We start from the raw sequence: 26,805 nt of genomic DNA, 5'->3' as shown, positions 1-26,805 counted from the left end.
TTATGCTACGCGGAAGATGGCTGATTGTGGCAATTCAGGTGAATATTTGTCGGGAAAGCTTAGGTATGCACTTGGAGTGTGGTCTGCCGACGTCACAAGTATGGTCTGGTGTTGTTGGTCTGAAGCTATCCGAGGCTCATGTGGTGGCTGCACGGGGACTGACTGACCTCGCTTGAGGCCGCATGGGGAATGTAGCACAGCATGATGGCCCGCGTGGAGCCGCAGTGCATGACAACCCGTGGTTCCCCTTGCCAAGAACCGGGTTCTGAATAAATGAAGCTCTGGTGGTTTATGCGCGTGGAATACGAGATGAATTAGATTTTGCTGCGGACAAAGAGAATCCAATTGGAATTAATTGTACACATTGTCTGCACGGGGCGTTGTTTTCTCTCTCTCTCTCTTTTTGGCCGGGAGCCACCGTTGACAGTTCCAATCGACAATTCATTTGATTCCTGCATGCAAAGTACTTACGGTACCTGGTAGGTACTAGTACCTGAGGTAGAGAACGTGGGGGGCGTACACCACTGTACATACGCGAGCGGCTGTGGCTGCCAGGTCCCGGCTGGGGTAAACCTTGATTTCAGGCTTCGGTGGGGGCAGCCGACATCTCATCGTCATATTCTCCCCCAAGGACAACAGCTCAGCTTGTAGACGGAACATCTATCTGGTACAATATATTGCGAAACGAGTTATATGACGGGCGAGAGAAAAAAGAAATTTCATCATTTATTGTTCATTGCTCCTGTCGTGTCGGTACGTCTCGGTAAGTTGTCAAACGACTTCTACTACCGACGTCTAATTTTCCAATTCCCCTGTCCCAGACTCTAAACTCCAAAACGGGGTCAATCCATAATAGGCCCGGCAGTCGTGCTACTAGTACTACTACGTTACCCGCAGCATTATTCAGTTTCCAGTCGTGCCCCCATTAAGGGCCCAAGAATCCGGTCGTTTGACGAAGACAACAGTCCCACCAAGCATAATGCTCGGTTTCTCATCCATGCGGCATCAGTTGATCTGCAGGAACCATCATTTTGCTGTCCCCAAAGCGACTACGATGTGGGGGGTCAAGCTTGAGACCTTGTCTTAGTTAAATAGTCATGACGGTGCCAGGCGCACCGGCGTGCGCTGCCTGCTCAATCCTTCCTTGTTCCCAACGTCATCAAGGGCTCTGCGGGCATCTATTACATACGGCACTGCAGTCACGATGCTCAACGCGGCGCTCACCTCCTCGATGCTGCTGACGGCTGCTCACGCCGCTGCGAATGTGCTATACGTCTCGTCGTACAGCGGCAAAGTCACTACTCTTGACTTGAACTCTGCCAGGTCGCCCTCCTGTCGCGTCGCAGATAACGTTCCCGTGCTAAAGGCCGTCTCCTCGACGGACGGGTGCGCGGTCAGTCCTTCGTGGTTGACGCTTGACCATGCACACTCGACGCTGTTTTGTATCGATGAGGCCCTCCCTTCCGACAAGGGCTCGCTGTCGTCGTTTAAGACGAATTCCAATGGGTCTTTGACCACGCTGAACAAGGCTGTTACCTTGGGTGGCCCCGTCAGTGGTGCGTTATATGGACCGAATGGGAGTGCTTTGGCCGTCGCTCACTAGTACGTCGTGAGACATGGTCAACACCAAAAAGGAAGCTCTCGAGAGGGACTAGACAACTAACACGTTTGTTTATTGGTAGTGGTGCCGGTGCCTTGACAACCTGGGACGTCTCCAACCCTTCCAACCTGACGCTTGTGCAATCGGAACTATACCACATGGACAAGCCTGGGCCCATTGCCGACAGACAAAACGCTCCTCACCCTCACCAAACCTTGTTGGATCCTACCGGGAAGTTCATCCTCGTCCCCGACCTGGGCGCCGATAAAATCTACGTCTACGCCGTCGCCGCCAACTCTCTGAGATTGACAGTCCTCCCTCCCATCGTCGTCAAGGCCGGTAGCGGTCCTCGCCACGTCGCCTTCGCAGTCCGCGACGACAAGACCTTCATGTATCTGGTCACCGAGCTCGCGAATACCATCATCGGCTACGAGGTCACTTACCCTGACGGCGGTATCGAGTTCAAGGAACTCTTCAACATTGATTCCCATGGTGCGGGCAAACCTGTTTCCGAAGCAGTATATGCCGCCGAGATACTCGTGTCTGTGAGTCTGTCCAAATCCCCCCTTATACTCCTGTATAAAAGGGACAACAACGAGACTCAAAAAAATAAAAATAAAAATGAAATAAAATGAATCTTACTAATGGAATGTGTTTTATGGGTAGCCTGATGCCAAGTTTCTGATTGTTTCCTCCCGCGGCGACAACACCTTCTCCATCCCCAACTTCGACCGCAAGAACAGCACCAACATCACCTCCGATCCGCTCATCAACTTCTCCATCGATGGCGAGACTGGTAGCCTCACACCCATCCAGGAGGCTCCCTGCGGCGGTCGCTACCCTCGTCAGTTTTCCATAAACAAGGCTGGTACCCTGGTGGCGGTTGGCCAGCAGAAGGATGCGCGGGTTGTTCTTATCAAGCGCGACCCGGAGAGCGGCAAGTTGGGCGACTTTGTGGGCTATGCTGACGTTGCGGGGGAGATTACTTCTGTTATTTTTAACGAGTAGAGCTTCTTTTGCGCCGGCTGTATATAGGCCGTATGTACATATCGAACAATTGTATATTGCACATTGCCACCCGGTACACATCTGTGAGCGAGGTGTCCATTCCGCTTGACGTTGATGGCGAATATTCCTGTTTTGGCGTGCTAATAATCCATTCATGTCAAGGACGGGACGGGATAGCCCGTCCAGCGTACGTGTGATAGGAATCAAATATTTCCTCGACAAAGCGCCAAGAACTGTGTTTGTTCTGAACTCCGGCAAGGCCCAAGCTAGTAAGGAAGCGTTTCGAGATTCTGCTTGCCCGTGGTGATTTTCCGGTTCTGCTGCATGATGCTCCTTTGAGCTCTAGTTCGGGTCGACAGCATAGGGTGCCTGCTCCTTCCTCTTCATCGAAACTGGTCTGCTGAGGTCGCCTCCTGCTCCAGGGATATACTCGGACGCATTGTGGGTTGCCCCTTCTGCTTCTAGACGCCACCTCCGCCACTTGGTGTGTCTAGAGCGCCGTCGTGTCAAGACCGTCGAGCCATTACATCTCGATAGTTCCTCTCCAACTCATTTCTTGCGGACCAGTCGGCGAGTCTATCCTTTCTACGTGGCACTCTGCAGCAGCGAGGCCACCGGACCATGGTAGTGAAAGTGGCAGATGCTGGTCCTCGCATCATGCATTGGAGTGCTGCCATTTCCTGGTCTGAACTCTTGGCCAGAGGCACCGTACAACGCCCAATGACTGCGCCAACCAAACCTTCCACAACCTTCCGCTCATCAGCACCACCACAGCGCGGAATACCAAGTGACGGCAACTCCTACAAATCCATATGTGCTTGATGTGGCTCCATGTCCGACCGTTTCATGTCAACGAAAACCTGCCTAGCGCTGGGGCATTGGAATCCCCACACATCCTGATTGCTCGTTAATGATCGCACGGACTGTCACCCCATAAAACCCACATGGTCTGGTCTTCCTTCTAAAATCTTAATCGGGCCAAGAGCGACAACAGAACAACCGTTGAAGCTTACGTTCTCATTGTGAATTGGTCAGAGACATTGAAGCTACCCCGTCTTGACATTGAATCCTGTGTTCGATGGGCTTCTAATCTGTTTCTAGGCTTCTCCTTCAGTTCGTCGATGCAGGTCGTAACCGGTTGTCAATCTTCCCTAAAAGAGGCAAACCTGGGAGAGGAGCAACCACACAATTTGCTTAACGTTCCGAGCCCAAGGCCAGCCCGGCGGGGCTCCGTTGACTCTACCTTGGTGGTTTGCGGCTCGCGTCAGCTTTGAGCCGACCGTTCGTCAGCAACACCTAGCTCGTGCTTCTGCCAGCACCGTGAATGACAGTCAGCACAATTTCCTGACATCGTCGATATGAAGCCGTGTTCACCCTGACAATATCGGGTTTCCGCTGAGTTGGATTGGCGGCGAATTTCAATTTCTCGATGCTCCAGTGAGCACGACACGGAGGCGACAGATGCCGACTGTCAACACTGCTCGAAGTTGCTCTGGTTCTTTCCGAGGCCCCCATATCCGTCAGCATCGGTCCTCCAATATCGATGCGCTCTCTGAGTTTCTTAAAAACGGTTTATATACACCCTAAACTTTTGCATCTTTCTCGAGATACTATACTCGTCTTTTTGGATATCAGCTTGTTCCTCGACGGCTTCCATAGGGTGGGATGACTACTATAATGAACACGTCTCCCGATGGTCTCAAGGTGAACCAGACCTTGGGTGCGAGCCGAGACAAAGCCCACAACCCAATGTCGAGGTCACGCCTACTATTTCAGCCCCCAGATACGGCGCCTGCTACTCCTCTCCAGCTGGCGAATAGCGATGGATTATTGTCTTCACTTAAGAGGAAATTAAGCGATTGTACCGTCGATTATCCTCGGCGCAGAGCAACTATTGCTGTGAGTAAGCAGTCTCTATGCACGTCTGCCCGTTTTTTGTGTCACAAATGCTTACTCCGTATGTGGATTTCCATTGCCGGTAGTGTGAAGTCTGCCGGTCTAGAAAGTCTCGCTGCGACGGCAGTAAACCAAAATGCAAACTATGCGCCGAATTGGGCGCCGAGTGCGTTTATCGCGAGCCTGGTGTCAAGTTGGACGCTGGTGACAAGTTGATTCTCGAACAACTCAATCGTATTGAAAATTTACTGCAAATCAACCTGGCCGCGAACCAGGGCAGCGGCCTCCATATGTCACAAAGCTCACCATCAATCAGTAATGGGACTGCCAGTGGCGGCGACCAAGCCCTTCTATCAAACTCTTCAAATACGGCCTCTACCATTCCAAATGGCGGTCTGGGCACATGGGTCAGTGTCCCTACTGGAACAAACATCTCAACAATGCCAAGATGCCATACAAATGCAACCATGCACCTGCTTCAATGGCCTCTCATCCGTGACCTCGTCTCTACTCCGTACGACCCTCAAATCCTGTTGCAACTCGAGATGGATCGAGAACCTCTACACACGCTAACAAAAACACCATGTGTCGACCTTTCAAACACGCAAGCATACATTCAAGCATATTTTGATAGAGTCAATATATGGTATGCTTGTGTCAATCCTTATACATGGCGAAGTCAATACAGAACGGCTTTGTCGAATGGCTTTCGGGAAGGCCCCGAGAGTTGTATCGTGTTACTGGTGCTAGCACTTGGCGATGCAAGCCTCCGAGGCAGTATATCCCGTATTGTGCCGCACCAAGAGCCGCCGGGGTTGCAATACTTCACTGCTGCCTGGTCGCTGCTTCCTGGTATGATAACGACGAACAATGTCCTCGCGGCACAATGCCATTTGCTTGCTGCGGCGTATCTATTTTACCTGGTTCGGCCCCTTGAGGCTTGGAACTTGCTTTGCACGGCGAGCACCAAGCTGCAACTTCTCCTAATGGCCCCAAACAGAATTCCACAGAAGCAGCGAGAACTGGTGGAAAGAATATACTGGAATACGCTTTTGTTTGAGAGCGATTTACTTGCAGAACTGGATTTACCGCACTCTGGAGTTGTGCAGTTCGAGGAGAACGTTGGACTGCCAGGCGGTTTCGAGGGCGAGGAGCAGGGACAGGCACGGATTGGCCACGATGATCTATGGTACTTCCTCGCCGAGATTGCTTTGCGAAGACTCCTTAACCGAGCGAGCCAGCTCATATATTCCAAAGATTCTGTGTCATCGACAACTAGTCTGGAACCCGTTGTGGCAGAGCTGGACTACCAATTAACTCAGTGGTATGAAGGTCTGCCGCCTCCCTTGCAGTTTCCTTTCTCTCGCACAATGCTACATGACCCGATCCAAGCGGTCCTGCGTTTACGCTTCTATGCTTGTAAAACTATTATCTATCGTCCCTATATTTTGGCCGTACTGGAAAACGAGCAAGCGGTCTTGGACCCGGCGGTTCGCGAATGTTGCCACAAGTGCCTGGAAGCATCAGTGCGGCAGTTGGAACACGTTACGGAGCAGTAAGCTAGCCGCCTTTGACCTATGTCTAAGTGTGAGGTATGTCGACGATATTAACTACATGTGCAGTCACGCTGGGCATATGCCCTATATATGGCAAGGGACTTTGTCTATGATGGCCCAGACGCTTCTATTAATGGGCTCATCCATGTCGCCGTCATTGATGGGCATACTTCTCACGATTGTGCCTCATCAGAAAGCATTGGACGACCTTATCAATGAAGTTATCATGGAGGTGCAGAATTATGCACCCCTGGCACCAAGTTTGCGGCTGGCGGTCGAAATTATCAAAGAAGCCGAGGTACGACGGAAATTATTCTGCACTGGCTGAAAGGTGCTAAGTCGTCAATTGGACCAATCTGTGCTCCTGCTGTCAGAATATCACGAACGAAGCTCGCCTGTTACGGCTCGCTTGAGCATGGCTACATCATGACTTGAGATGGATGACGAATGTTTTGGACTAATCATGATGTTGTTGCATTGTTGCATTTTTGTATACATACCAAGCCAGGCGCGTGGCTGTGTTTACTGCTGTATCGATTGCAGCCAAACTCAGCGCAGTTTGCGACTGTACTCATTCATAGCTTCCACCAGGGCAATCGAGTTGCCAAAAGTGGCCCACATCCTATATGCATACTAATACACAACCTCACGACCAGAGAGCGGGTTTCCCTGCCATTTTAAATCAAGTAGAGAGCAAAGTGTGAGGCTGAGACAAGGATATTCTTCAACTGTTGGTGAATATGCGGGGATATCTCGACAGCCACGCCGGAGCTAGTGTGGCCCGGGTACGGAGCCACGGTTTGTGCTGTCACAACGACGGACCATCAGCGCCGGATAATAGAGTACGTAATGGCTTGCAGTCAATTGATAAAATGCGGGGTGTTCAACCCCTGGACCCTGTCTTTATGTCAATTTGCTTACGGACCTGTGCATGTGCTGAGATTTCTGCCGAAAAGAAGAATGGTTACACATGAGACCGGTGAGCCGGCCAGAAGTGCCGTTGCAGTGGGACGGGTCCTGGTTCTGGTAGAATACGTCGTGGCAGCCTATTCTGGGCCGTACCTCGGAGAATTTCCATTAGATCAGCAAATGCAGTCTTCACAGTAAATTGTTACAATTTGACGTGTCGGTATTCCCGGGGCTGGTCGTGTCCCCATCGATGAACACACCAAGTTGGTCGAAAGCGAGAGATTCAGGATGCTACCGCTACCGCTTTGGCCTACTCCGTCTTATACTCGCTGATGAGGGAGATTGGGCTCGCTATCAGGTCGTAGAATACGAAGCCCAATGGGTGGTGGTCCCTCACCGAGTCGGTTTCTTCGACACGAATCCGAGAAAAGAAACTCGTGTAGGATAGATAGTCTGGCATCGAGTCAGGATTGATGATGGCGTTGCGAATTCCGCTGCGTAGAAGGAGGTGAAGGCGTGTGTCGGCGCACAAGTGTGACCGCCACTGTCACCAAGCTTTCTGCGGTACTCTGTGTCAGTCGGCGGATATGAAGTAGCCATTGGCAGATGAAGTTTCGATATTCATGTAAGCGGGTACCATCTGCATTCACAACCCGCTTCCCCATTCCGGGTGCCAAAATACGGTCGCAACCTCTCAGTCACGACGTGTGTCAGTCAAGTGTCCGGCCGCAGTTCCGTTGCATCAAATGCAGCGAACCAGTCCGTTCCTTGGACCCGCCCAAGGCCCGGGCCGTGGCCCCACTTTACGTCCAAATGTTCAGGTCAGGGTCAGGGTCATCGGTTCCAGTTGCTGGTCCACGTGAACAACGGTGCCTCCGGGCTCACAAGCTCGGGGTCAGGTCACGGAGGGCAGCCCGTGCCGAAAGGTAGTGAATCGACGAATGACCGCCGCTGACTTCCCCGCCGCAAAAGTCCACTGAGTGTGCATGGCCTGACTGAGGGATATTTTGGCCGTGTTTTTTTTGTTCCTTGTGCCTCGCCGGACTTTCCTGAGGAGCGAGGGAATTGTTTTGGGTTAGGTTTCACAGCTTTGCCAGCTCAGCAATGGAGCCGTGACGTCGTCGCACGTGACGGCGGAGAGGAGGAAGCTCCCAGGTGGCCAACCACCAACCACCCAACTTTTGTTCGTCTGGCGGAAGGAGCAGCCACCGAGTGTGCATGGGGAAAGCGCCAAAGGCAGGGCCTCATCACAGCAGACTTTTTTTTTTTGGTTCAATCGACAGGCTGGTGACACGGGCGACGCCGGTGACACTGGCGGCTGGAGCGTGAACAGAGTCTTGTCTTGTTCATGCCTAAAAGCTCCTTGTCTTTGTGTGGCCTTCTCCCCGGTTTTATTCATCCATCTTTGCGGGCACCAACCGCTACCTCCAGACGCCTGGGCAGCCATCCGCGCTGAGCACTTGACCCAACTTGCCAGGCACACTGTCACCCCTCACGGCCTGCGGGTTGCTCAAGTGAACATACCACCTTTTTGTCAGGCTCGGGCCATCTCTCCTCATCACCGGTCTTAGCCTTGTTGGTGCTTCCCGAGTGTTGGGTGGCGTGTTGGACGAACTGCCTGACGGACGGCCAGGGGGAACAGGCGCCATCGAGTGTTCAAATGCTGAGGGGGCTCTCTGATCCATCATTGTTCAGACGCGAGGACATCATAGCGTGGCGGCCCGACACCAACACCACCAAGAGTCAAAGCTTGCATGCGGTAATATTGCTCGTGTTCTTTCTCTATTCTCACTTGGCGCATTCCCCTGCGGATTTCCTGCTCGGCAAAGCCTTATAATGCACCACGCGCTCTGCCCAACCCCAATCAACGACGTACGCTGCAGTAGGTTGATGCAGGCAAGACAACCCCCGACTGGTTCGCCGCCGCCCAGGGCTGCTTCTCTATTCGCCCGTACTTTCGCATCTATATATTTTTTCTTTTTATTTTCCTTTTCGATTCTTACGCTTACTCGACTTCGAGCCAACCAGAGCAGGCAGAGGGGAAAGTGCGTGCATAATCAATCGACATATCGCGCCAGGGTGGTGGTGGTGGTGGTGGGATATTCAGCCCGTGGTTGCCCGAAGCCATCAAGGAGAAATTTCTTAACGGCCTAAAAACCCAACAAACCAACCGCCGGGCCTGTTTAGAGAATGAGGCGGCCTTCGCACCTAGATGATGTGGATGGCGATCATATCCCCCGTCGAGCAAGACGGTACGACGACCGCATTCTGGACCTGAGAGCGAAGCCTGACCAGTCGCCCGATTCGCCGCCCCATGCTTTCGACGACGGGGTACATAGCTCCCCGCGTAGGACGACATCTCGACGACGACGCTATTCAAGTTTGAGGAGCCCGGACCCAAACGAGTACTTTGCTGCTGCTTCTGCCTCCTCAACCATGCCGCCTCCCCCAGCGCCAGCGCCTGTAATCGGTTTAACAAGGTCTGCAACAGATGCCGCGTATCGAAGACCTGTTAATTGTCTCGCTCCAGACGACCGGTATGAGGTCCCGCTTGTGAGGAGGCATTCGGCGAGGGACGTGTCTCCGGGATATGGAAGGACGAGGGGGGGAGCAGAATACTCGGCCCATTCCTCGGCCACAAGCGGCCTTGCGTATGGAGATGATTATGATTGTGATCACATAGAGGTTGTTGAGGAGCTCGAGGAGGAGCCGGCCAGGTACAGAGAGCGTGGTCAGTCGAGCCGAGATGAGTATATCGAGTCATCTTCAGATAGGAGATATCGTAGGAGAAGGAGGAAGCCGTATGGGGACGAAGATGGCGGGTCGCGGAGGTACTATGCTGCTAGTGAGGGTGGCTCCGCAGCCATTGCATCATCAAGGACGCCTGATCGCAGTGTTTCGTCTCGTCGCGAGAGAGTTTATCACGTTCCTGATGTGATTGAAGATTCGCGGCCCCCGATTTCGTCCAACAGGTATGTTTCAAGTCATGAAGAGCTGTGTCGCTCGGGTTCTAATTATACATATGTGGCAGGCCGCTAGTGCATAGACGTCACAGGTCCGCTGAGATCATACAGCTTGACCAGCCGAAGACTCGAAGATTCAGCCGGAGTAGGGCTGGATCCGTATCGGGTGGTCCTTCTAGCATCATTGGGAGTATATTTGGGGCGCAGACAGTGCGACAGGAGAGTCCGGATAAGCACCTGAAGGAGCCAAAGGTGCCAAAGAAACGGTCAGTCTTTCACCATGTCGAAGTCGCGCGAATTACGACGAACGGAACTAAATGAAAACGCAGTGTTGATTGTGTCATCTGTATGGGTGACGTGCCAACATCCAAAGCCTCCAAGTTAAGATGCGGGCATTACATGTGCCGTTCATGCCTTGAACGCATCTTTAGGCTTTCCGTCACCGATCCGCAACACATGCCTCCTCGATGCTGCACGACAGACCATATTCCTCTAAAGCATGTTGAACGGCTTTTCGACCATGCCTTCAAGAAGACTTGGAATCGTAAATTCGCCGAATACTCAACCAAGAATCGAGTTTACTGTCCGGCCCGAAAATGCGGAGAATGGATCAAACCGTCCAACATTAAGCGCGAGGACGGTCGCAAAGTAGGAAGGTGTAGCAGGTGCAGAACCAAGGTATGTTGCGCATGCAACACCCGATGGCATGGAGCTATGTCATGTCCGAACGACCCAGAGACGGCGGATATTCTTGCCCAGGCGAAAGAAGAAGGGTGGAAGCGGTGCTACAGGTGCAAGGCCTTGGTAGAGCTGAAAGAGGGTTGTAACCATATGACATGGTAAGTTCACTTCTTCGCCAGCTTCCTGCTTTAGCAGAGATGAAACTTCTGCTGACAATGTATAGTCGATGCGGTGCTGAGTTCTGCATGATTTGCGGCATAAAGTGGAAAAACTGCGATTGTCCCTGGTTCAATGATGACGATCGCCGCGCCGACTTCTTGAACGATATGAATATTTCGATCCCTAGTATCAGAGGCGACCTGGGTGACATATTCCGAGGCAACGGCCCCCCTGCACCACCCGAACTACGAGGGCATACAGAACCTCCTCCTATGATGATGCCAGTTCGTCGAAGACCAAGGACGTACCAGGAGGAAATGCACATGCGACGACAGCAGGAATCGTTCGACGCCGACTTTGCTCGTCAATTGCAGTATACGGGTGATTACGACGAACCGCACAGTTACAGTATGATGGGTGGGTTGGGAGACATCCATGGCATTGGAAACGCATCAGAGCATTATATGAATGAGAATTACAGACGGGGGGGACACTACAGACCCCAAACACAAACGACAGCAGTACACGACAGACCCGAGTACGGTGATACTCGGCGTTCACGGGGACGTTTAGAGACCTCTCAAGAACGACGACTGGCAGATCGTCTATCAGAAACCCGATCCGGCTTTGGATCTCCTCCGGCCGCAGGACCAATTTACCCAGTGGGCATGAGCGTGCCTCCTCCACCAGTACCTGCGGCCCCGGTTCCCATCCCGCCTTCCCTTGCGCTGCGGCACCATACGGTCGAGGCGGAAATGTACAATATATCGCCGTATACTCCGCGGACAGAGAGAGTCGTGGGGCGGCGCATGTCGAGGGATTACGAAGACGAGGCAAGGGTCCATTCTCCACCGCGAAGCCATTGGCGCAGAGGCAGGGAGACCAGGCCCAAGTCGAGCGAGTTGGCCGGATTGAATGGCACGGGACAGGGGATGAATCGGGTTTCGCAGTGGAGGGCATTTGTTGAGCCTGGGATTCCGGATGGGGAGTCAACGGTTGGGCACGCTTAAGATTTTGCTCTCACGAGTTTATGATGTGTATTCTAGAACTTTTTGGACTTTTTAAACGAGTTTTTCTTTTCTTTTCCTCCTCTTTTTCGTGTAGCATCTTTGACTTGACATGCTTATAGCAAAGCGGAAGATTCTGTACTTGAGTGGGTGAGTGGCCTGGCCGCTTGCCGTTGATGGTTAAATCTAGAGAGGAAGCCATGCCATGTTCCCCTCAACCTTGAGCGACGATTGACTTGACAGGTGCCTATATCACGATTATATTGGGTGCAGGGATGTCTTTGACGATCGGTTGAGAGGCTCCAAGAAGCATGGGGAAAGCTCGTGGGAGCCGGCTGCCAAGACGACGACCTGGTTAGACAGGACGATATTCATGCACCCCGTACTCTGTATGCACAGCCGACACGTGGGAGATGACGGGACATGCAGAGCCAGGAAAGCAGCGCTCGATGGTGCCAGGGCCTTGATGGCGGACGGGGAGGGAGGAGTTGTCAGGTTCTCAAGTTGGTTGGACTGGAAATGGGGTCGGGTTGTGTAACGGGGGCCACTTCACGGCGCACTGACGTGAATAGGGAGCAATTTGGAGGGGCAGACGGATTGGCTGGTTGTTGGCAGGGCTCATTGCTCGGTAGTACGTACAATGTACGCTCGATGTTTTTTCGTTTTCAAATAGATGACGACGGCGGTTGAGATTGAAACGCCTAGGTGCTGCTCCGTGCATCCGAGTTCCCGTATGGCCAAGGCCCTGGGCGACTAGTCCTCGTCGGGTGCGGCGGGATCGGCTGCCTCTCGCACTTGCCATTCTCTCCGGAGTTCCGCTGACAGCTCAAGAGGAAGTGCGTGAGCCCGCGAGGGTCGGCGGGGCCCACTTCCAACAATCGTTCTTACTAGTGCTAGTACTCCAAAGTCACCTCCTATTCCGCACCCGCAGCCGTACTTGTAGTCAGTCATTCACAGCAGGCGGGCACATGTCATCTTCCCACCACTCTTTTCTCATTACACTTTCATCCTCCTCCATGTCACACTCGCATTTTGCTGCTAAAACTGGTCGCATCATGAAGGGCATGTGCTAGGGCTCCCTTCTCCTCCCCAAATCCCTGGACAGCTTGCGCCTGCCGGTGCTGCACATGCCGCAGCTGCTGGTGCTTTGACGTCAGCATCCTCAAAGGTGACCACGTGCTGTCTATGATGCTCGCGTGCAGTTGAAAGCCATTCTCCCTCAGCCCCTGTGCGACACGACTTTTCTCCTTCATACCTTGCCACGCCGAAGCTCGAATCTACGTCTCCGGGATCCTGTCCGATATTGCCTGCGCGAGCTCAAAGTTCGGCCGTCGCAAAACCAGGGCCACCATATCATTATGCTCCTCCTGCATCAGGTCGGCAGCGTCAAGATTGGCGAAGTCGTCCGATACACCGTCACATACACGCCGTCGCAGGACCGAATCCTGCCGTCACCCGAGAAACTCTACGTTCGGATCCGAAATACTTCCACTATTGCCTTGCGCGCTGCATTTGTCCACGGCCCGTATACGCTGTCTGTCTCGGCCTACCCTTCCAACTATAACCCCAATGAGAAATATCCCAATCACCGCCGCTATGGAGTCCCCGAGTTTGAACCTATGCTCAAGGCAGGAGGGTCGTGGGAGTGCGAACTCGTCGTCCCAGACGATATCCGCCAGGCTGCTGGTGCCGGGCGGCATGGCGGGTTCGGCAAGAGTTGCGAGCACGACGATGAATGCGCCAGCTGGATTATTGAAGTTGCCTCACAGGTCATCTTCTCGACCTCGGCCGCCGTAGGGTTCGAGGTTGTGGTGGCGCGGGACTACAAATCGTTGAACCTGAGCCAGACATTGCCTATTGTTGGTAATTCAAGCGCGGTACCTCAGCCCGGCCGTGTCTGTGACCACCAGCAGAGCATTGGAGCCAAGGACGGGCACCATCCTGCGCAGCCCAAAGGTGTCTTCTCTCGAGCAGTCCACCTGAAAGTGGAGGACACAGCTACGCTCTGGAATACTCCAAGACTCCCCGGCTGGGACGATGTGTGCGAAAAACGAGTCGAAGCTTCAGGTGCAGACAAGCCTGTACAAAGTACGGTCAAGACAGGCGATTCAGGAACCAACAAGTGCCAATCATGTTCAATAGGAGAGCGAAAGAAGAAAAAGGTTCATCTGGTAATCTTAACTCATGGGCTGCACAGTAACCTAGGAGCCGACATGTTATACATTAAAGAGAGCATTGACGTTGCTGCTAAGCAGGCACGGATAGATGCGAAGGCTAGACGGGCAAAGGAAAAGGCAGCCAAGAAGGAAGTTACTACCGAGTCGAAAACTGAAGACACGAAAAAGGGCGAAGACGAAGGCGACAAAGGCGATGATGACGAGGACGAGGACGAGGATGACGAAGAGGTCATTGTGCGCGGGTATCCGGGAAACGCTACCAAAACTGAAAAGGGTATCAAGTACCTCGGCAAAAGATTGTCAAGATACGTTCTCTCCATGACATATCCCGACCAGCCTTTTCTTCCCATTGGTAAAGGGGCAGTCGAAGGTCTCGCCGAGGCTATGGGAGGCGGCCACAGCCACCAGCATCAAAAGTCCCCTAATTCGAAGCCGGCGCATAAGCATAGCACGATACAAGCCGATGCTGCCAAAACTAAGCACGATAGTCAATGCAGACATTACAAGATAACAAGCATCAGCTTTGTTGGGCATTCGCTTGGTGGTCTTATCCAGACGTATGCTATTGCATATATTCAGAAGCACTCTCCCGACTTCTTTGATCTCATTCAACCAATCAACTTTATCTCCTTGGCGTCGCCATTTCTCGGTTTGAGTAATGAGAACCCTCTATACGTCAAATTTGCCCTCGACTTTGGTCTAGTCGGGCGAACAGGCCAAGATCTCGGTCTCACCTGGAGGGCTCCAACCATTGCTCGAAGTGGATGGGGAGCCCTTGTTAGCAATCTTGGCGAGTCCGCACACAAAAAGGTATACGGCGAATCACAAGCTGAGTCTAAACCTCTGTTGCGCATTTTGCCTACTGGCCCGGCACATGTAGCCCTCAAAAAGTTCAGAAACCGAACTGTCTATTCCAATGTTGTCAATGATGGCATTGTGCCCCTTCGCACTAGCTGTCTGTTATTTTTGGATTGGCAAGGTCTCGGCCGTGTCGAAAAGGCTCGGCGAGATGCCGGCTTGGTAGAAACTGTTGTTGGGTTCGGATGGGCAGAGTTGACTGGCACAAACATCCTGTCCCCGCGGCAAAGACAGAGGCTTCCCTCCGATGAGCAAGTACAGCAAAGTGACTCTGGGACAAGCACACCGAGGGGGAGCATGCGCCAGGTTCCGCAGCCCTCAGACGACGCCATGAACGAGGATGATAGGGCAAGCATCCGCTCAGTGCCTCGACCATTCAATGGGGACGACGATGTCCCCTCCGACACTGGTGGTGATGCGGCTCACCTCTCGCCTTTGGCCGGCTTCTTCAATCTCTTCAAGAGCAACGAGCCTCCCAAGCCCCAAGTAACCTCTGCCAAACAAAAGAAGATTCTGCGACGCGGCCAGACAATGCCAACCAACGATTCTGACACCACCAACTCGAGCATCACGGATATAAGCGACCGCAAACCCGGCAAAGCGACCACAGGGCATGAGATGGAAGAGGATGTGGATGGGATGACTGCACCGCCCAAAACTACGTTCTTTGAATCCGCCGGCGATCTTCTCAACCCCAGCTTACCCACCACAGAATACCTGCTTGATCCATCAAAGCGTCCCAGAACCATTTTCCACGACCGGGTATACCATCCAAGTGACATACCCCCTCCTCCCATGAAAAAGCGGCAGTCGACCCTCGTGCGTCGCAGGACGTCCGGGAAGATGTCTGCAACGTCGCACCAGCAAAGCGATTCATCGTCACCTTACCCTTCAATAAACCACGCCGATTCCATGGAGTCGGCAAAGGACTATGACGACACAGTCCACACCAACCCAGACAAACATCCGGCCGAAGTGGTGGACGGTTCGAGCATGCGGGTAGAAGAAAAGATTGCCAGAGGCTATCATCGTGATCTTTCTTGGCGCAAAGTGCTGGTCAAGCTAGAACCGGACGCACATAACAACATCATTGTGCGCCGCATGTTTGCTAACGCTCACGGCTGGCCTGTCGTGAAGCACCTGGTGGACGCACACTTTAGTGACTCGGAGGCTGCGCGGATGCGAGATGACGAGGAACCAAACATAGAGCGGGCATTTGCATCTCACCGGTCGCCGGATGCCGATGGCCGGGAAGTTAAACGGTTGGGCCAACTTGGTCAAGACGGCGCGGGCAGCCCCGACTCATCGGAAGAGCCAGGCGGCGGCGAGACCAACGAGGCGCGAGAGGCGCGAGAAGCACTGGACGAGGTCCCTGAATTGCGGAAGAAACCAGACGGCGATGTCTCGTCACTACCTCCTCGTCTCGGGTCGTCGGACAGAGCTGACTCGATGACGTGGAGTGAGCGAGACTGGGTGGACAGTGAAAACGAGAGCGAAATAGAAACCCACGAAGACGGAAAGGTTGGTAAACAAAGGCACCAGCCGACGCAGCCGACAAAGGACGGGACGCAAGGGCGGCTCAGCCCGTCGTCGTGGAAGTGGGCTGAGAAAATCGTAGGCAAGGGGTCGACAAGAAGCCGGAGTAAGAGTCCAAAGCCCGGTGAAGACAAATGACGAAGCTTATTATTGGTTGATGAAGAAACAAACACGCGCCCTGGATGAGACATGGCTCATGCAATAGATGTCACTACATAATTAAGAGTACTACTACTACTACTACTACTACTACTACGTATAAAAGGGAATGACGGCGTTGTGCATTAGTCACATGGCAAACACGTTGAATCGAAACATAAAAAGCAACGAGAGACAAATTATGTGACAGACAGAAACATGGCCGTTTTCAAAAGTCGCGCCATTCGGGCAGCAAAAGATTGATGGGGCAGCATCCCAGATCAATACGGCACACAGCATCACACACGCCTTGGGCAAAATGTTGCGATAATATTGCCCTCTGCTCGTGCCAAAACATCATGCTCTTCTTCCATTCAAGACTTCACTTAGCCTACATATACCATGGCGCAAGGTCGAGCAGTGCGCTAGGCGTAACACAGCCCTAAGAGTAGCCAGTCTTGGCGAAAAGCTGCCCAAAAAAAAAAACAAAAAACAAAAGATGACGGTATATATATAATAGCATCCTAGATCGATACGGCACACAGCACCACACACGCCTTGGGCAAAATGTTGCGACAATATTGCCCGTCTGCGCGCGGCAAACCATCATGCTGTTCTCACTCAGGACTTCACTGAGCCTACATACCATGGCGCAATGTCGAGCAGTGCGCTAGGCGTAACGCCCTAAGAGCAACCAGTCTTGGCGAAAAGCAGTCGAAAAAAAATGAAAAATGAAACAAAAAATGAAGGTATAATGGTGGGCTCAATACCACCTCACATGGACGAACGGGGAATCGAACCCCGGACCACTCCCAATCACGAATCCGTAGACGGAAACCTGCTAAGGGAGTATTATACCACTAAACCATCCGCCCCTATTGGGAATAGCTTGGTTATTTTATTATATATATCCACCCCGATTGGGAATAGGTTGGTTATTTTACTATGACAAGGATCTTTGCGTGTTCCCGCGAAGGCGAGGCTGGTGGGGCCGGATGGCCTGCGGTGAAGTTGCGAGTCGGGATTTGCCAGAAAAGAGTGCCCAGATGCGGAAATGCGAGTCAGTGATTGTGTGATATGATGGCTCGCACGAATTGGATGATAACATTTCATATGTGACTTGTGCGTAGCATTGCCGCGTTATAGCAGTGGCTGATGTTTCACCCGTCGCTGCGTGACTCTGATCGTCGCACAACGGGCAGTGTGACGAGAAAGGCGATCGGGACGCACGGCGCCGTTTTGGGGCATCGTGTTGCGGAAAAGCAGCAAGATAACTAATTTCGAGTTTGACCAAGGGGGGGGCCTGGCTTCGATTGCCGTTGGCCGCCATTCGTTTTCCGGTTTGCCTTCCCGTCACGGACTACTCCATGGAGCACATTATTCTGTGAACGGGTGAACATGTGCGACCCTCTTTCCTCCTGTTTTACCCCGGAGGTTCATTTGCTGCACGGAGTACTCCGTAGAGGGGGGGAGGGGGGGGTTCCTGCGTGTGCGCTTTGCAACAATGGCACTCGCTCCGTGCCCTGCCTCCGCTCCCCGTGCCCTGGACCAGATGCAGCAGAGGACGAGCGGACGAGGTGGGAACACGGTCCATGTCACAAAGAGGTCCGGAGCTGGCTGGCGGCACGGAGTACGGAGTACAGTGACTGTGTCGTCCATGATATGGCTTGGCGCAGGCGGCAGCAGTCCCACAAGGGCACTGTGTAGTTGTAACCATGGACCGGGATGCTTTGTTGCTAAACACTGAAGAGATGCCGAACACGCCGGTGCGCAGTCATGACAGCGTCGAGACGGCCTTGTCGATTTGCTGGCCACCGAAGCCGCTTTTCCAGAGTGCAGCATCAGAATGTCGACGAGAGAGGCTCTGGGGCGAACATGCGAGGCGAGGGTGCTCGAGTTGTGATGCTCGCCCTGGATGCTCGCCTGGCTGTTCGCCCTGCGCATGGTGCAAGGCTGGGGCGTTGGAAGCACCAGTGATTGATTCTTGAGTGCTGGCTCCGGGCTTCTGGACTCAGTGCGTACATGCAGTTTGCGTGAAACTGGACAGTGCCTTCCTTTTGGGCACCCGGGTTGAACAAATGTCTGCTTTTTCCTGCGGAAGGGGCGACTCAGTCACAGTCTAGTCCCGGTTCCCAGTCCCGCCATGGAGCGACAAACTTGATAATTCACAGCTGCCCAAGGAGTCTTCACCACTCGAGCATTCATTTTTCGTAAAAGTAATAAAAACCTCTACCTCGGTCGTTCTCTTTTCGTAAGAGGGATTCCTCTTTTTCTTTTTTTTTCTTTTTCTCTCTCTTCTCTTCAACCATCCCGATCAAACGCTAAGCTCACCTCGCCCTTGGTTGCGCATGGTTCTCGATTTCTTTCCTTACTTTCACTTTTCTCTTCCCCATTGAGTGATATTCCAAGCAAACCTTTCTTTGCCTTACCAGCCGAGACAGGTGAAACTTGTTGGCTCACCTTCTACCATACGGACAACAGAGGAGACGGCGCAGAGCTGGCTCTGGCCCGAGTCGCTGGGCCGCCCGAGGGGCAAAGACTGCAGCGGCACCCAAACCATCTTTCCTCCCCGAAGAGGACGCCAAACCGAGAGCGGGCAGGCAAGGAAAACAAAAAGTGCTGGGCTTGGCTCGTGAAGCGAGTTTGGAGGAGAAAAGACAAAAAATCAAAAACCATGCCCGGAACAATAGATCTCCGTGCCACCATTCCGGCGGCTAAGATGGTCTCAAATCCGGGGAATCTCCGCCTGCTCGGCACCTGGAACCAGGTTGCAATGCGAGCCTATGTCCGGCAAGTGTTTTGCTTTCCAATCGACGAGCAGCTGAACGGCTTCGACAAGCTGTGCAAGCACATCCAAAACCGGCTCAAGCTTGCATGCAATCATTTCCCTCACTTTGCGGGAAAGATATATCTTGGCCGGACCAAGGGGACAGTGCACCTTTCCACGACGAAAAATGATAAAGTGTCTTTCAAGTTTTTTGATAATCGACAATGTGAGGAGTCGTTGTTTAGCTGGAGCTACCCCGAGCTCAAGGCGCAGGGTTTCCCCTGCAAGGCATTTGTAGGGCCCTGTTTCGACCTGCCGTATGACTTGACGGAAAATGGGCCCGGAGTGCCTGTTACTGAGGTTCATGCACGCATTATCCGAGGCGGCGGTCTATTGCTGTGCTTCTACTTCCACCACTCCATTACAGATGGCATTGGCATGCACAGCTTTATATCGACCTTTGCCGCCTTCACCCGCCGCGACGAGACGGCTGCCCAGAATGGTATCGAGGACGGTGTTAGGGCTGGTGTTAAAAGTGTCGCCGAGTATGCAGTCAAGAATGGTGTCGAAAATGGCCAGGCCAACAAGTTTGAATACCCCGCCAATATAGACGTGGATATTCCCGAGAGCGAAACGACTGCTTTACTCGAGTCGTCCTTTGAGGACCTGATGAAGGATTGTCCCGAATACACCCTTCTTCCCCAGCCGACGGGACCAACCGCCCCATGTACCCGCCGAGAACGGGTGCCATCTCTTGCCAATGTCCGTAAGACGGGCCGCATATTCAAGTTCAACGAGGAGAAGATTAGGGCCCTTCACGCAGTGGCGCAAAATTGGAGTGGGAGCCACGTTAGGACCTTTGCCTGTCTGGCGGGTGTCGTGTGGAGCTTCTGTACCGCTGCACGACTCGCGGGCCATCAGCCGCGAGCGCCGTCTGTCCCAAATCCGACCAACTTAAACAAAAACAGCTTAACAGACAAGACACACCTTCTCGTCCCAGCAAGCTGGAAAAAATGTGCGTATCAAGGCGGGCTACCTGGGTATGCAAGCAATGCGGTTTGCATGCCCAGGATTTGCGCCAACATGGACGACCATGTGGTGATTAGTAGCCAGCAGCCATGTACAAAGGCCTCCCCAGCCTCGGCTGCGACAGCGGACGAGCTGCTGGGCAAACTGATATGCTCCATCGACTCGGCAATAACAGCCATTGACAAGGACTTTGTTGACAAACGGACAGCCATGTTTCGAGCTGCCCCGGATCCTCGATTTGTCGGTATCAATCTGGATCCTCAAGAGCCTTCGGACTTCATCTTCAACTCTTGGCGTCATCTGGGAGCCGATGTTATATTTCGGTTTCCAGGATTAAAGCCCGAGGGCAAGTCAAGTTCAGGTGGAAGAACAGCTGATGCTGTGCGTCGCGCGCAGCCACAGTGGAATATGGGCGCTGGACTTGTGCTACCAGGAAAGCTGCATTCGGATTATGAGATATTGGTGACGCTGGACAAGGCGTCGATGATGCGACTGTTGGCGAACGAGGAGTGGAAGAAGTGGGTGAGCAATGACAACACGATTGAGTAGCGAAGGCTGCAGGGATGGATACCAGACAAGTGGGCGTTTTTTGTAAAGATTTATTGGCAACGATGATAGACAGGGCCCGAAGGCCGACTTCCACTCAGATAAAATTTCTTTTGAATAAAAATGGTTGATTAATGAGTAAACTACCAACCAATGCCAGCTCCAGTGCAGGTGTGCGAGTCTTGGCCATCGGGTGGCTCCAGACGTGAAGGTGTGGACCGAGGTGCGTTGGTGGAGACGCCTCCACTGGATCCAATGTGAAGCAAGCTATTAATTATCACGTAGCAGCAGGTAATTTACCCCATATTACTTCTGCTAACTACTAAGTACACACCTTAGATAGTATCTGGGTTGTCTGCCCAGCTGTGACATGACATCAGTGCAGTACTGCGTCGTCGTCGTCGACTCGTCGCCCAAGTACCGTCAAGTTGGTCGCAAGCCGCCTTCAGTCCAGCATCGCTGGGCAACTACAAACAACTCTTCCTACAACCCACCGACCTTGCTCGACGACCAAGACAAGACCAACACTCGACTTAGACTCTTTTGGTTCTCGTCACAATGGAGGAATAACTAGGTAGCCACTTAGCGTAGTGCGTTGCAAACACTGCTGCACTCCAAGTCGCCACCACCGAGAGACGCAACCAGAAAAGAAGAATCCCCCCTCCTCCCACGACCATCAATTGGAACCTTGGTCCGCAGTCCATATCCCCCTTCCCAAGATGCGCATCTTCCTCCTCCCCCTCTCCACGCGGCGCACGTTTCTCTACGCACAGCGCCTGCACGCAACGACGTCGCCGCCCAACACGTCGCTGCTCGACCGCGGCACCGCCTTCGCCGCGCGCAAATGGTCCGAATGGGAAAAGAAGCCCTCGGGCTGGCAGAAGAAGGTGGTCGAGTACGGGAACCACGCCTTTCGAAGGATCCCCTACGAGGAATGGGGGCTCAAGAGCGTGCCGCCGCTGTCGACGCGCCGCAGGCAAGACGAAATCGAGGGCAGGGAGAAGGTCGAGCTGGTGTATCCGGGGAGCGTCCTGCGCGACGAGGATGTGCTACAGGTGACGGGCCAGCTGGCCGGCGAGAGGGAGGGTTTGCACCGGCGGCGGTTGATGTGGTGCTTTGTCGGGATGCCCATAACGCTGCCCTTTGCGTTGGTGCCCATGTGAGCATATCCATAGGTCAACTTTTTCTCAGACCGCGCAGCTGACAACGATGCTTTGCAAGAATCCCTAACCTGCCGTTCTTCTACCTCGTGTACCGCGCCTGGTCGCACTGGCGCGCCATCGCCGGCGGCAAACACATCCAATGGCTCGTTGAGCAGAAGCTGCTTAAACCCGCGCCATCGTCTACACTGGACAAACTGTATGGCCAGGCGCCCAAGCTTGCGGCGTCGGTCTCGCCAGTCGACAAGGAGCAGGTACTCTTGACGCAGGAACAAGTCACGTCGTTCTCGGAGAGCCTGGATATCCCCGCGCTGGAGATTGAGCTAGAGAGGGCGATATGGCAGGTTGAGCAGGCGATTCACAAGGCCGACGAGCAGCAGCAGCAGCAGCAGCAGACGCAGAAGCACGGAGACGGCACAAACGCAAATCACGACGTCAAGAGTAAAGATTCAAAAGAGAAGCAATAACCACCATGAGATTAATGTATACTAATAAAATAGAGACCGGAGGACGGGGATAAACACAAACCTCCCCTTCCTCCTTATAGAATGGGACCAGCCCCCTCCATGTTCTTATCAACTTATTTTTCACCTGAAAAACGATACCAAAATAAAAAATATATAAATTCCCGTGCCATCACTTTTGTAACGTATACCACCCCATCGCCCCCATTTTCGAATCAACAAGCCCGCTCCTGAGGAGGCCTCTCGCACCTGAACCAGCCGGGAACAGGGAATCTCCTCATCAAGCCCACCGCCAGCGCCACCCGCCGCGGCGTCAAGAAGCTCAAGGCCGGCCCATGGGACTGGTGCTCCGTCTCGCCCTGCTCGCCCTGCTCGGCCCTGGCATCCCGTCCGTCCAGGCCGTCGAGCAGCTGCCTTTTGCCGTCTGCCCGCAGCCCAGCCGCCTCCTACCCAGCGCCAAACGCATCAGCACCCACCAGACGTCACTCGGGCATATCAAAGGGCCAGGCAACAAAAAAAAGACGTACCTCCCTCCAGGCAATCGTCTCCCTCAGCCGCCTCTCGTACTCCCTCGCCTCCTGCAGCATCTTGTGCGAGCGCCACGCCTCCGCGGCCCTGTACCTCAGCAGCCGCTGCGTCGGGCTCACGCTCACGTTGGTCCTGGCCCGGGCCTCGCGCGCGCGCACCGGCGTGGTGCGGCGTGGGTTGAGCGGCGACGGGAACTCGGGTTCGTACGGCTCCAGCATGTCCATGAGATCCGGGGCAGCGAGTGAATAACAATACTATTTTTTAAAAAAGAATAAAAGATGAATCAGAAGTTAAAAAAAAGCCAAGACAGCAAGGGGACGTGGATGAAGAAGAGAATCAATGCGAGGAGGGGAACAAAGATAAACACCAGGACATGTCGATTGGATTTTGAGCGCATGGGGCGCGGCTTTCAAGCCTGGAAACCTTGTCGCCCGATCCGTACCGGATATGCTTTGTTGTGCGGCTGGAATGCGGCCTGTGGGATTTGTTTGATGGCGGGTGTTGGGGACCATTGATGGCATGGGAATTGACTTGCTGTGAATGTACTGACTGGAGAACTTTTTTGTCTCTCTTTTTTTTTTTGGTTCTTTTTACTCGGCCAGATCCTTTCGTAATGGCCATCGTACTGACTGAGGCTCTATTTTCTGCAACATGATACATTGGACTTCCCATGGAGCTGTGCTTCGTACACAAATCGGCTGGCTGCGTGCCGTGATGGTGGAGATGTTGTTTTCTTGGCCTTGTGTGGTTGGCGCCCGTCCGGTTGCGGGAATTTGGCAACGTCGTTCGATCTGGTCGCGGCCAGCCACGGCCATTTATTTTTATCTTTTCTTTGGAGCTACAAGAGGGCCGAGTAGGAGTGGCTACTACATTTTCACGGCCGAATCCATCACGTCGCAATTGCCTTGATGTCATCCTCCCCGCGTGCGAATAAAAGTCCAGTGAAGCGTTAGTATTAAATATTGTACCTGTATAATGCTCGGCATAGTACCAAAACCAAAACCTTGAAAGAAAAAAATATCAAAAGTTTTGCCGGTATGCTGGGACCAAGGGATATATCAAAGCGAGTGACCAATGCCGTCTCCAACGCCTGTTCTCATTTATTAGAGTGTATTTACCCAACACGATGATGCATGCAGTCGTTTCTTCCATCTCTTCGAAGTGCAAACAATTAAACCCTATTGCTGTTAATTTCCTTCCCCGCCTGTTGGCTGGTTGGTCTTAGTTTAGCTTATTCGGTGATGAACGTAGCTTCCATGAATAGCTGGCCCTCTTCGGTGACTTCTTCGTCTCCAATCTTGAGCTTGAGGGTCATCTTTGGCGCATACTGCAAGTTGTTGTTAGTGAGCCCATCTCACTGAGCAAGTTTTAAAAAATAAAAATAATAATAAAAGAAATGAAGAGAGGGAAATGAAAAGAAATGAAAATAGAAAAAAGAACATCCTTACCTGATAAATGTATGGCTTGGTCCCCGCCGCCGCGGCCACAATCGTCTTGACAAAGCCAGGTACCTCGGCCATGACGTCCACGCGGTCCGTCCGTTCTCCGAGCGGCCCTTCCAGGACAGCGCTGACGGGCTTGGCGTCCGTCTTGTTGCCTGTCCATTCAAACTTGACAGAACTGGGCTCGGGCCACTCGTTCTCCGAATCGTTCTTGACGTCGGTATGGATGGCCTCGTGGCCGGGGCCCGCGGTGATGATCTGACCATCCTTGACAATACCTCCCACATTGACCAATGTTGAGCCGTAAGAAGGCGGGGTGGTGAACTCCATCATGATGGCCGAGTAGTTGGGACCCTGGAAGTTAGCAAAGTTCCACTTGCCGGCGGCGTGGTGCGGCTTCATGCCCTGCAGAGCGAACGAGTACATGGCCTGGCCCTTGAAGTCAATGGGGCCATCGGGAGTGGTGATGGTGCCCTCGGCCGCACAGCGAGGCCAGAAAGCGTGGCGCATGGTTCCCCAGGGGTTCTCGAGGTCGGTGCCATACTTTGTTGTGCCGCTCTTGCCGGCCTTGAAGCCAGGAGCAGTCCTGGTGATCTTGAGGTTGACGATCGACCTCGGGTCGTTCATGCTCTTGATGGTGTATTCGTTTCCATCTTTAGAGAGCTCGAGCGCGCAGTCGTCGGCGTAGCAGGAGGTCTTGTCCTCGTTGAATTCAAAGTGGTTCAGAGGGGTTGAGCACCATAGGTGGGGTTTGGAAGGGTCTTTGGAGAAGATCTTGGAGTTGAACTGGCAAGTAGTTCGCATGCCACTTAGCTCGGGGTGCGGCGCGTTAGCAAGGAAGAGAGAAAAGTTTAGCCATGGCATATGGTGGCTGCATGTTGTTTACGCAGGACCAGGTAGACATACGCAACGTTGCTGTAGATGACCTGTGCAAGACCGATGTGGCCCTCATCCGACACCAGGTAGAAGCTCTGGGTCTCTACACATGTCGACTCCATGGCCACCCACTTCAAGTCATCGCGGGACAGTTCGGTAAAGGGCGTCTCCTTGGCTTCTTCAGCCACGGATCTGATCGCCGAAGCGCCATAGATGGGCTCCTGAGTGCCTGCGACGTTGGCCAACCTAAGATGGGACAACGACAACCGATGGTTAGCTGGGTGACTCGCGATGCACAATGGCGGGGAACAGCGGGCGACATCAGAGTATGAAGCAAAGTGGCTTAACGGATAGCAAAGAGCCTGACATACTGTTGCTTTGCCCAATTGAACATTCTGAAAATGGGCTGCCTGTCGTGGAGGAGCAAGAGTGAGAAGATGAGGGATTTAGGATGAAAAAAATCCAAGTGGAATACCCGTGTGAGGAATCTGATGATGCATGAGGTAGAAGAAGGTGGACGAGACAACAGGGCTGGACTGGGGACTAACACTGAGTGGAGCGCTGGAGCACTGGAACACAGGGTTTCAATGTTCACTTCACCGCTGCATGTGTCAGCGGAGGGCATCTAACTTGACGCCGGGCGGGGTGCTGGCGGGTGCTGGCACCACATGCAACCATTGATGTCTGGTCGAAGCGGCAGTCTTATTGAGTCCAGCATCAGACGGCGCCAAGAAGTGGGGCTGCCGCTCTCGATGGCCGATTCAATGTTCGATTTTACTGTCGCTGCCGCAGTCACCCTGCGCAGGGCCCAGGGGCAGCACCAGACAAGGTGGGCATATGGTGGAGTCTATACATGTGTTGATGCATGTGGCCATTGGAGAGCGCCTTTTCATGTATTGTACGGAGTACGAAGTAGCCATGCCGGCAAGGCCTGACCAACATTGCGCATGAGACGAAAAAGCCCAGGTCCAGAGTTAATAGGCTCAGTCCTTCCAGCTGACATCAAAAGGGCCAGACGCCGTCTCACGTGTCTTCAGTCATGGCAGTGGCCCGCATGTCCACATGCATGTCAGCTAGCGCCAGACGGGTCGAGCCTGGGCTGTCTGGTCAATGCCTAACAGAAGGGGTCCTTAGGGAGCATCGGCGCTACCTCAGTGCTGCGAGTTCAACGTTTGCAGGGGCCGGCCACTGTAACTGCGTAAAGCACCTAGGCACACTCACTTTACCCAACCAGTTGGTCATTTGGACCTGAATACCCACGCCGCTGTTTCGTGTTTACTTCCTGTCCATGTTGTCAAAATCCAACTTTCAACGACTCCCATCGCTGTTCGTTTGATGCGCTTTGGTTTTTATTCTCCCCTTGCAAGCGCCTCTGAGCTTACCGCATCATCTCTGCCAAAGGCGCTGCTTCATTCTGGATTGACCACGGCTCAAACCTCGCCCTTCTCCATTCAACGTTCCTTCGCCCTTAAAAAAGTTTGCTTCTGTATCGCGCCGCCGAGTCG

General features: G+C 53.2%; 9 protein-coding genes and 1 non-coding gene across 10 annotated transcripts; 7 read left to right on the top strand and 3 right to left on the bottom strand.

Moving 5' to 3' along the window:
- Positions 1 to 1,204: 1,204 nt before the first annotated feature.
- Positions 1,205 to 2,608, top strand: G6M90_00g022750 (uncharacterized protein; the record flags this gene model as incomplete). The annotated part of the gene is made up of 3 exons (XM_066129896.1): positions 1,205 to 1,560; positions 1,683 to 2,145; positions 2,267 to 2,608. The coding sequence occupies 3 exons, from the start codon at positions 1,205 to 1,207 to the stop codon at positions 2,606 to 2,608; spliced, it is 1,161 nt and encodes a 386-aa protein (XP_065985667.1).
- A 1,677-nt stretch (positions 2,609 to 4,285) lies between these two features.
- Positions 4,286 to 6,063, top strand: G6M90_00g022740 (uncharacterized protein; the record flags this gene model as incomplete). The annotated part of the gene is made up of 2 exons (XM_014692795.2): positions 4,286 to 4,507; positions 4,591 to 6,063. The coding sequence occupies 2 exons, from the start codon at positions 4,286 to 4,288 to the stop codon at positions 6,061 to 6,063; spliced, it is 1,695 nt and encodes a 564-aa protein (XP_014548281.2).
- Positions 6,064 to 9,159: 3,096 nt separating this feature from the next.
- On the top strand, positions 9,160 to 10,253 carry G6M90_00g022730 (uncharacterized protein; the record flags this gene model as incomplete). Its single annotated transcript, XM_014692796.2, has 2 exons — positions 9,160 to 9,941; positions 10,001 to 10,253. 2 exons carry the CDS (start codon positions 9,160 to 9,162, stop codon positions 10,251 to 10,253), a joined length of 1,035 nt encoding a protein of 344 aa, XP_014548282.2.
- A 393-nt stretch (positions 10,254 to 10,646) lies between these two features.
- G6M90_00g022720 (uncharacterized protein) lies at positions 10,647 to 11,782 on the top strand (the record flags this gene model as incomplete). The annotated part of the gene is made up of 2 exons (XM_066129895.1): positions 10,647 to 10,771; positions 10,837 to 11,782. The coding sequence occupies 2 exons, from the start codon at positions 10,647 to 10,649 to the stop codon at positions 11,780 to 11,782; spliced, it is 1,071 nt and encodes a 356-aa protein (XP_065985985.1).
- A 1,355-nt stretch (positions 11,783 to 13,137) lies between these two features.
- Positions 13,138 to 16,488, top strand: G6M90_00g022710 (uncharacterized protein; the record flags this gene model as incomplete). The annotated part of the gene is made up of 1 exon (XM_014692797.1): positions 13,138 to 16,488. One exon carries the CDS (start codon positions 13,138 to 13,140, stop codon positions 16,486 to 16,488), a length of 3,351 nt encoding a protein of 1,116 aa, XP_014548283.1.
- A 779-nt stretch (positions 16,489 to 17,267) lies between these two features.
- On the bottom strand, positions 17,268 to 17,363 carry G6M90_tRNA00000015. The gene has a single exon. It is a non-coding gene; the product is annotated as a tRNA-Ala (tRNA).
- A 1,799-nt stretch (positions 17,364 to 19,162) lies between these two features.
- Positions 19,163 to 20,833, top strand: easC_0 (Acyltransferase easC; the record flags this gene model as incomplete). The annotated part of the gene is made up of 1 exon (XM_014692798.1): positions 19,163 to 20,833. The coding sequence occupies one exon, from the start codon at positions 19,163 to 19,165 to the stop codon at positions 20,831 to 20,833; it is 1,671 nt and encodes a 556-aa protein (XP_014548284.1).
- A 716-nt stretch (positions 20,834 to 21,549) lies between these two features.
- G6M90_00g022690 (uncharacterized protein) lies at positions 21,550 to 22,457 on the top strand (the record flags this gene model as incomplete). The annotated part of the gene is made up of 2 exons (XM_014692799.1): positions 21,550 to 21,989; positions 22,052 to 22,457. 2 exons carry the CDS (start codon positions 21,550 to 21,552, stop codon positions 22,455 to 22,457), a joined length of 846 nt encoding a protein of 281 aa, XP_014548285.1.
- A 212-nt stretch (positions 22,458 to 22,669) lies between these two features.
- On the bottom strand, positions 22,670 to 23,206 carry G6M90_00g022680 (uncharacterized protein; the record flags this gene model as incomplete). The annotated part of the gene is made up of 2 exons (XM_014692800.1): positions 22,670 to 22,900; positions 22,982 to 23,206. The coding sequence occupies 2 exons, from the start codon at positions 23,204 to 23,206 to the stop codon at positions 22,670 to 22,672; spliced, it is 456 nt and encodes a 151-aa protein (XP_014548286.1).
- Positions 23,207 to 24,213: 1,007 nt separating this feature from the next.
- Positions 24,214 to 25,694, bottom strand: SVF1 (Survival factor 1; the record flags this gene model as incomplete). The annotated part of the gene is made up of 4 exons (XM_014692801.1): positions 24,214 to 24,309; positions 24,431 to 25,232; positions 25,331 to 25,546; positions 25,672 to 25,694. 4 exons carry the CDS (start codon positions 25,692 to 25,694, stop codon positions 24,214 to 24,216), a joined length of 1,137 nt encoding a protein of 378 aa, XP_014548287.1.
- Between the last annotated feature and the right edge of the window lie 1,111 nt (positions 25,695 to 26,805).

This window comes from Metarhizium brunneum, chromosome 1, assembly GCF_013426205.1.
Source record: "Metarhizium brunneum chromosome 1, complete sequence".
In the NCBI taxonomy this organism is placed as follows: Eukaryota; Fungi; Ascomycota; class Sordariomycetes; order Hypocreales; family Clavicipitaceae; genus Metarhizium; species Metarhizium brunneum.
This window is presented reverse-complemented; position numbering and strand designations above follow the sequence as displayed.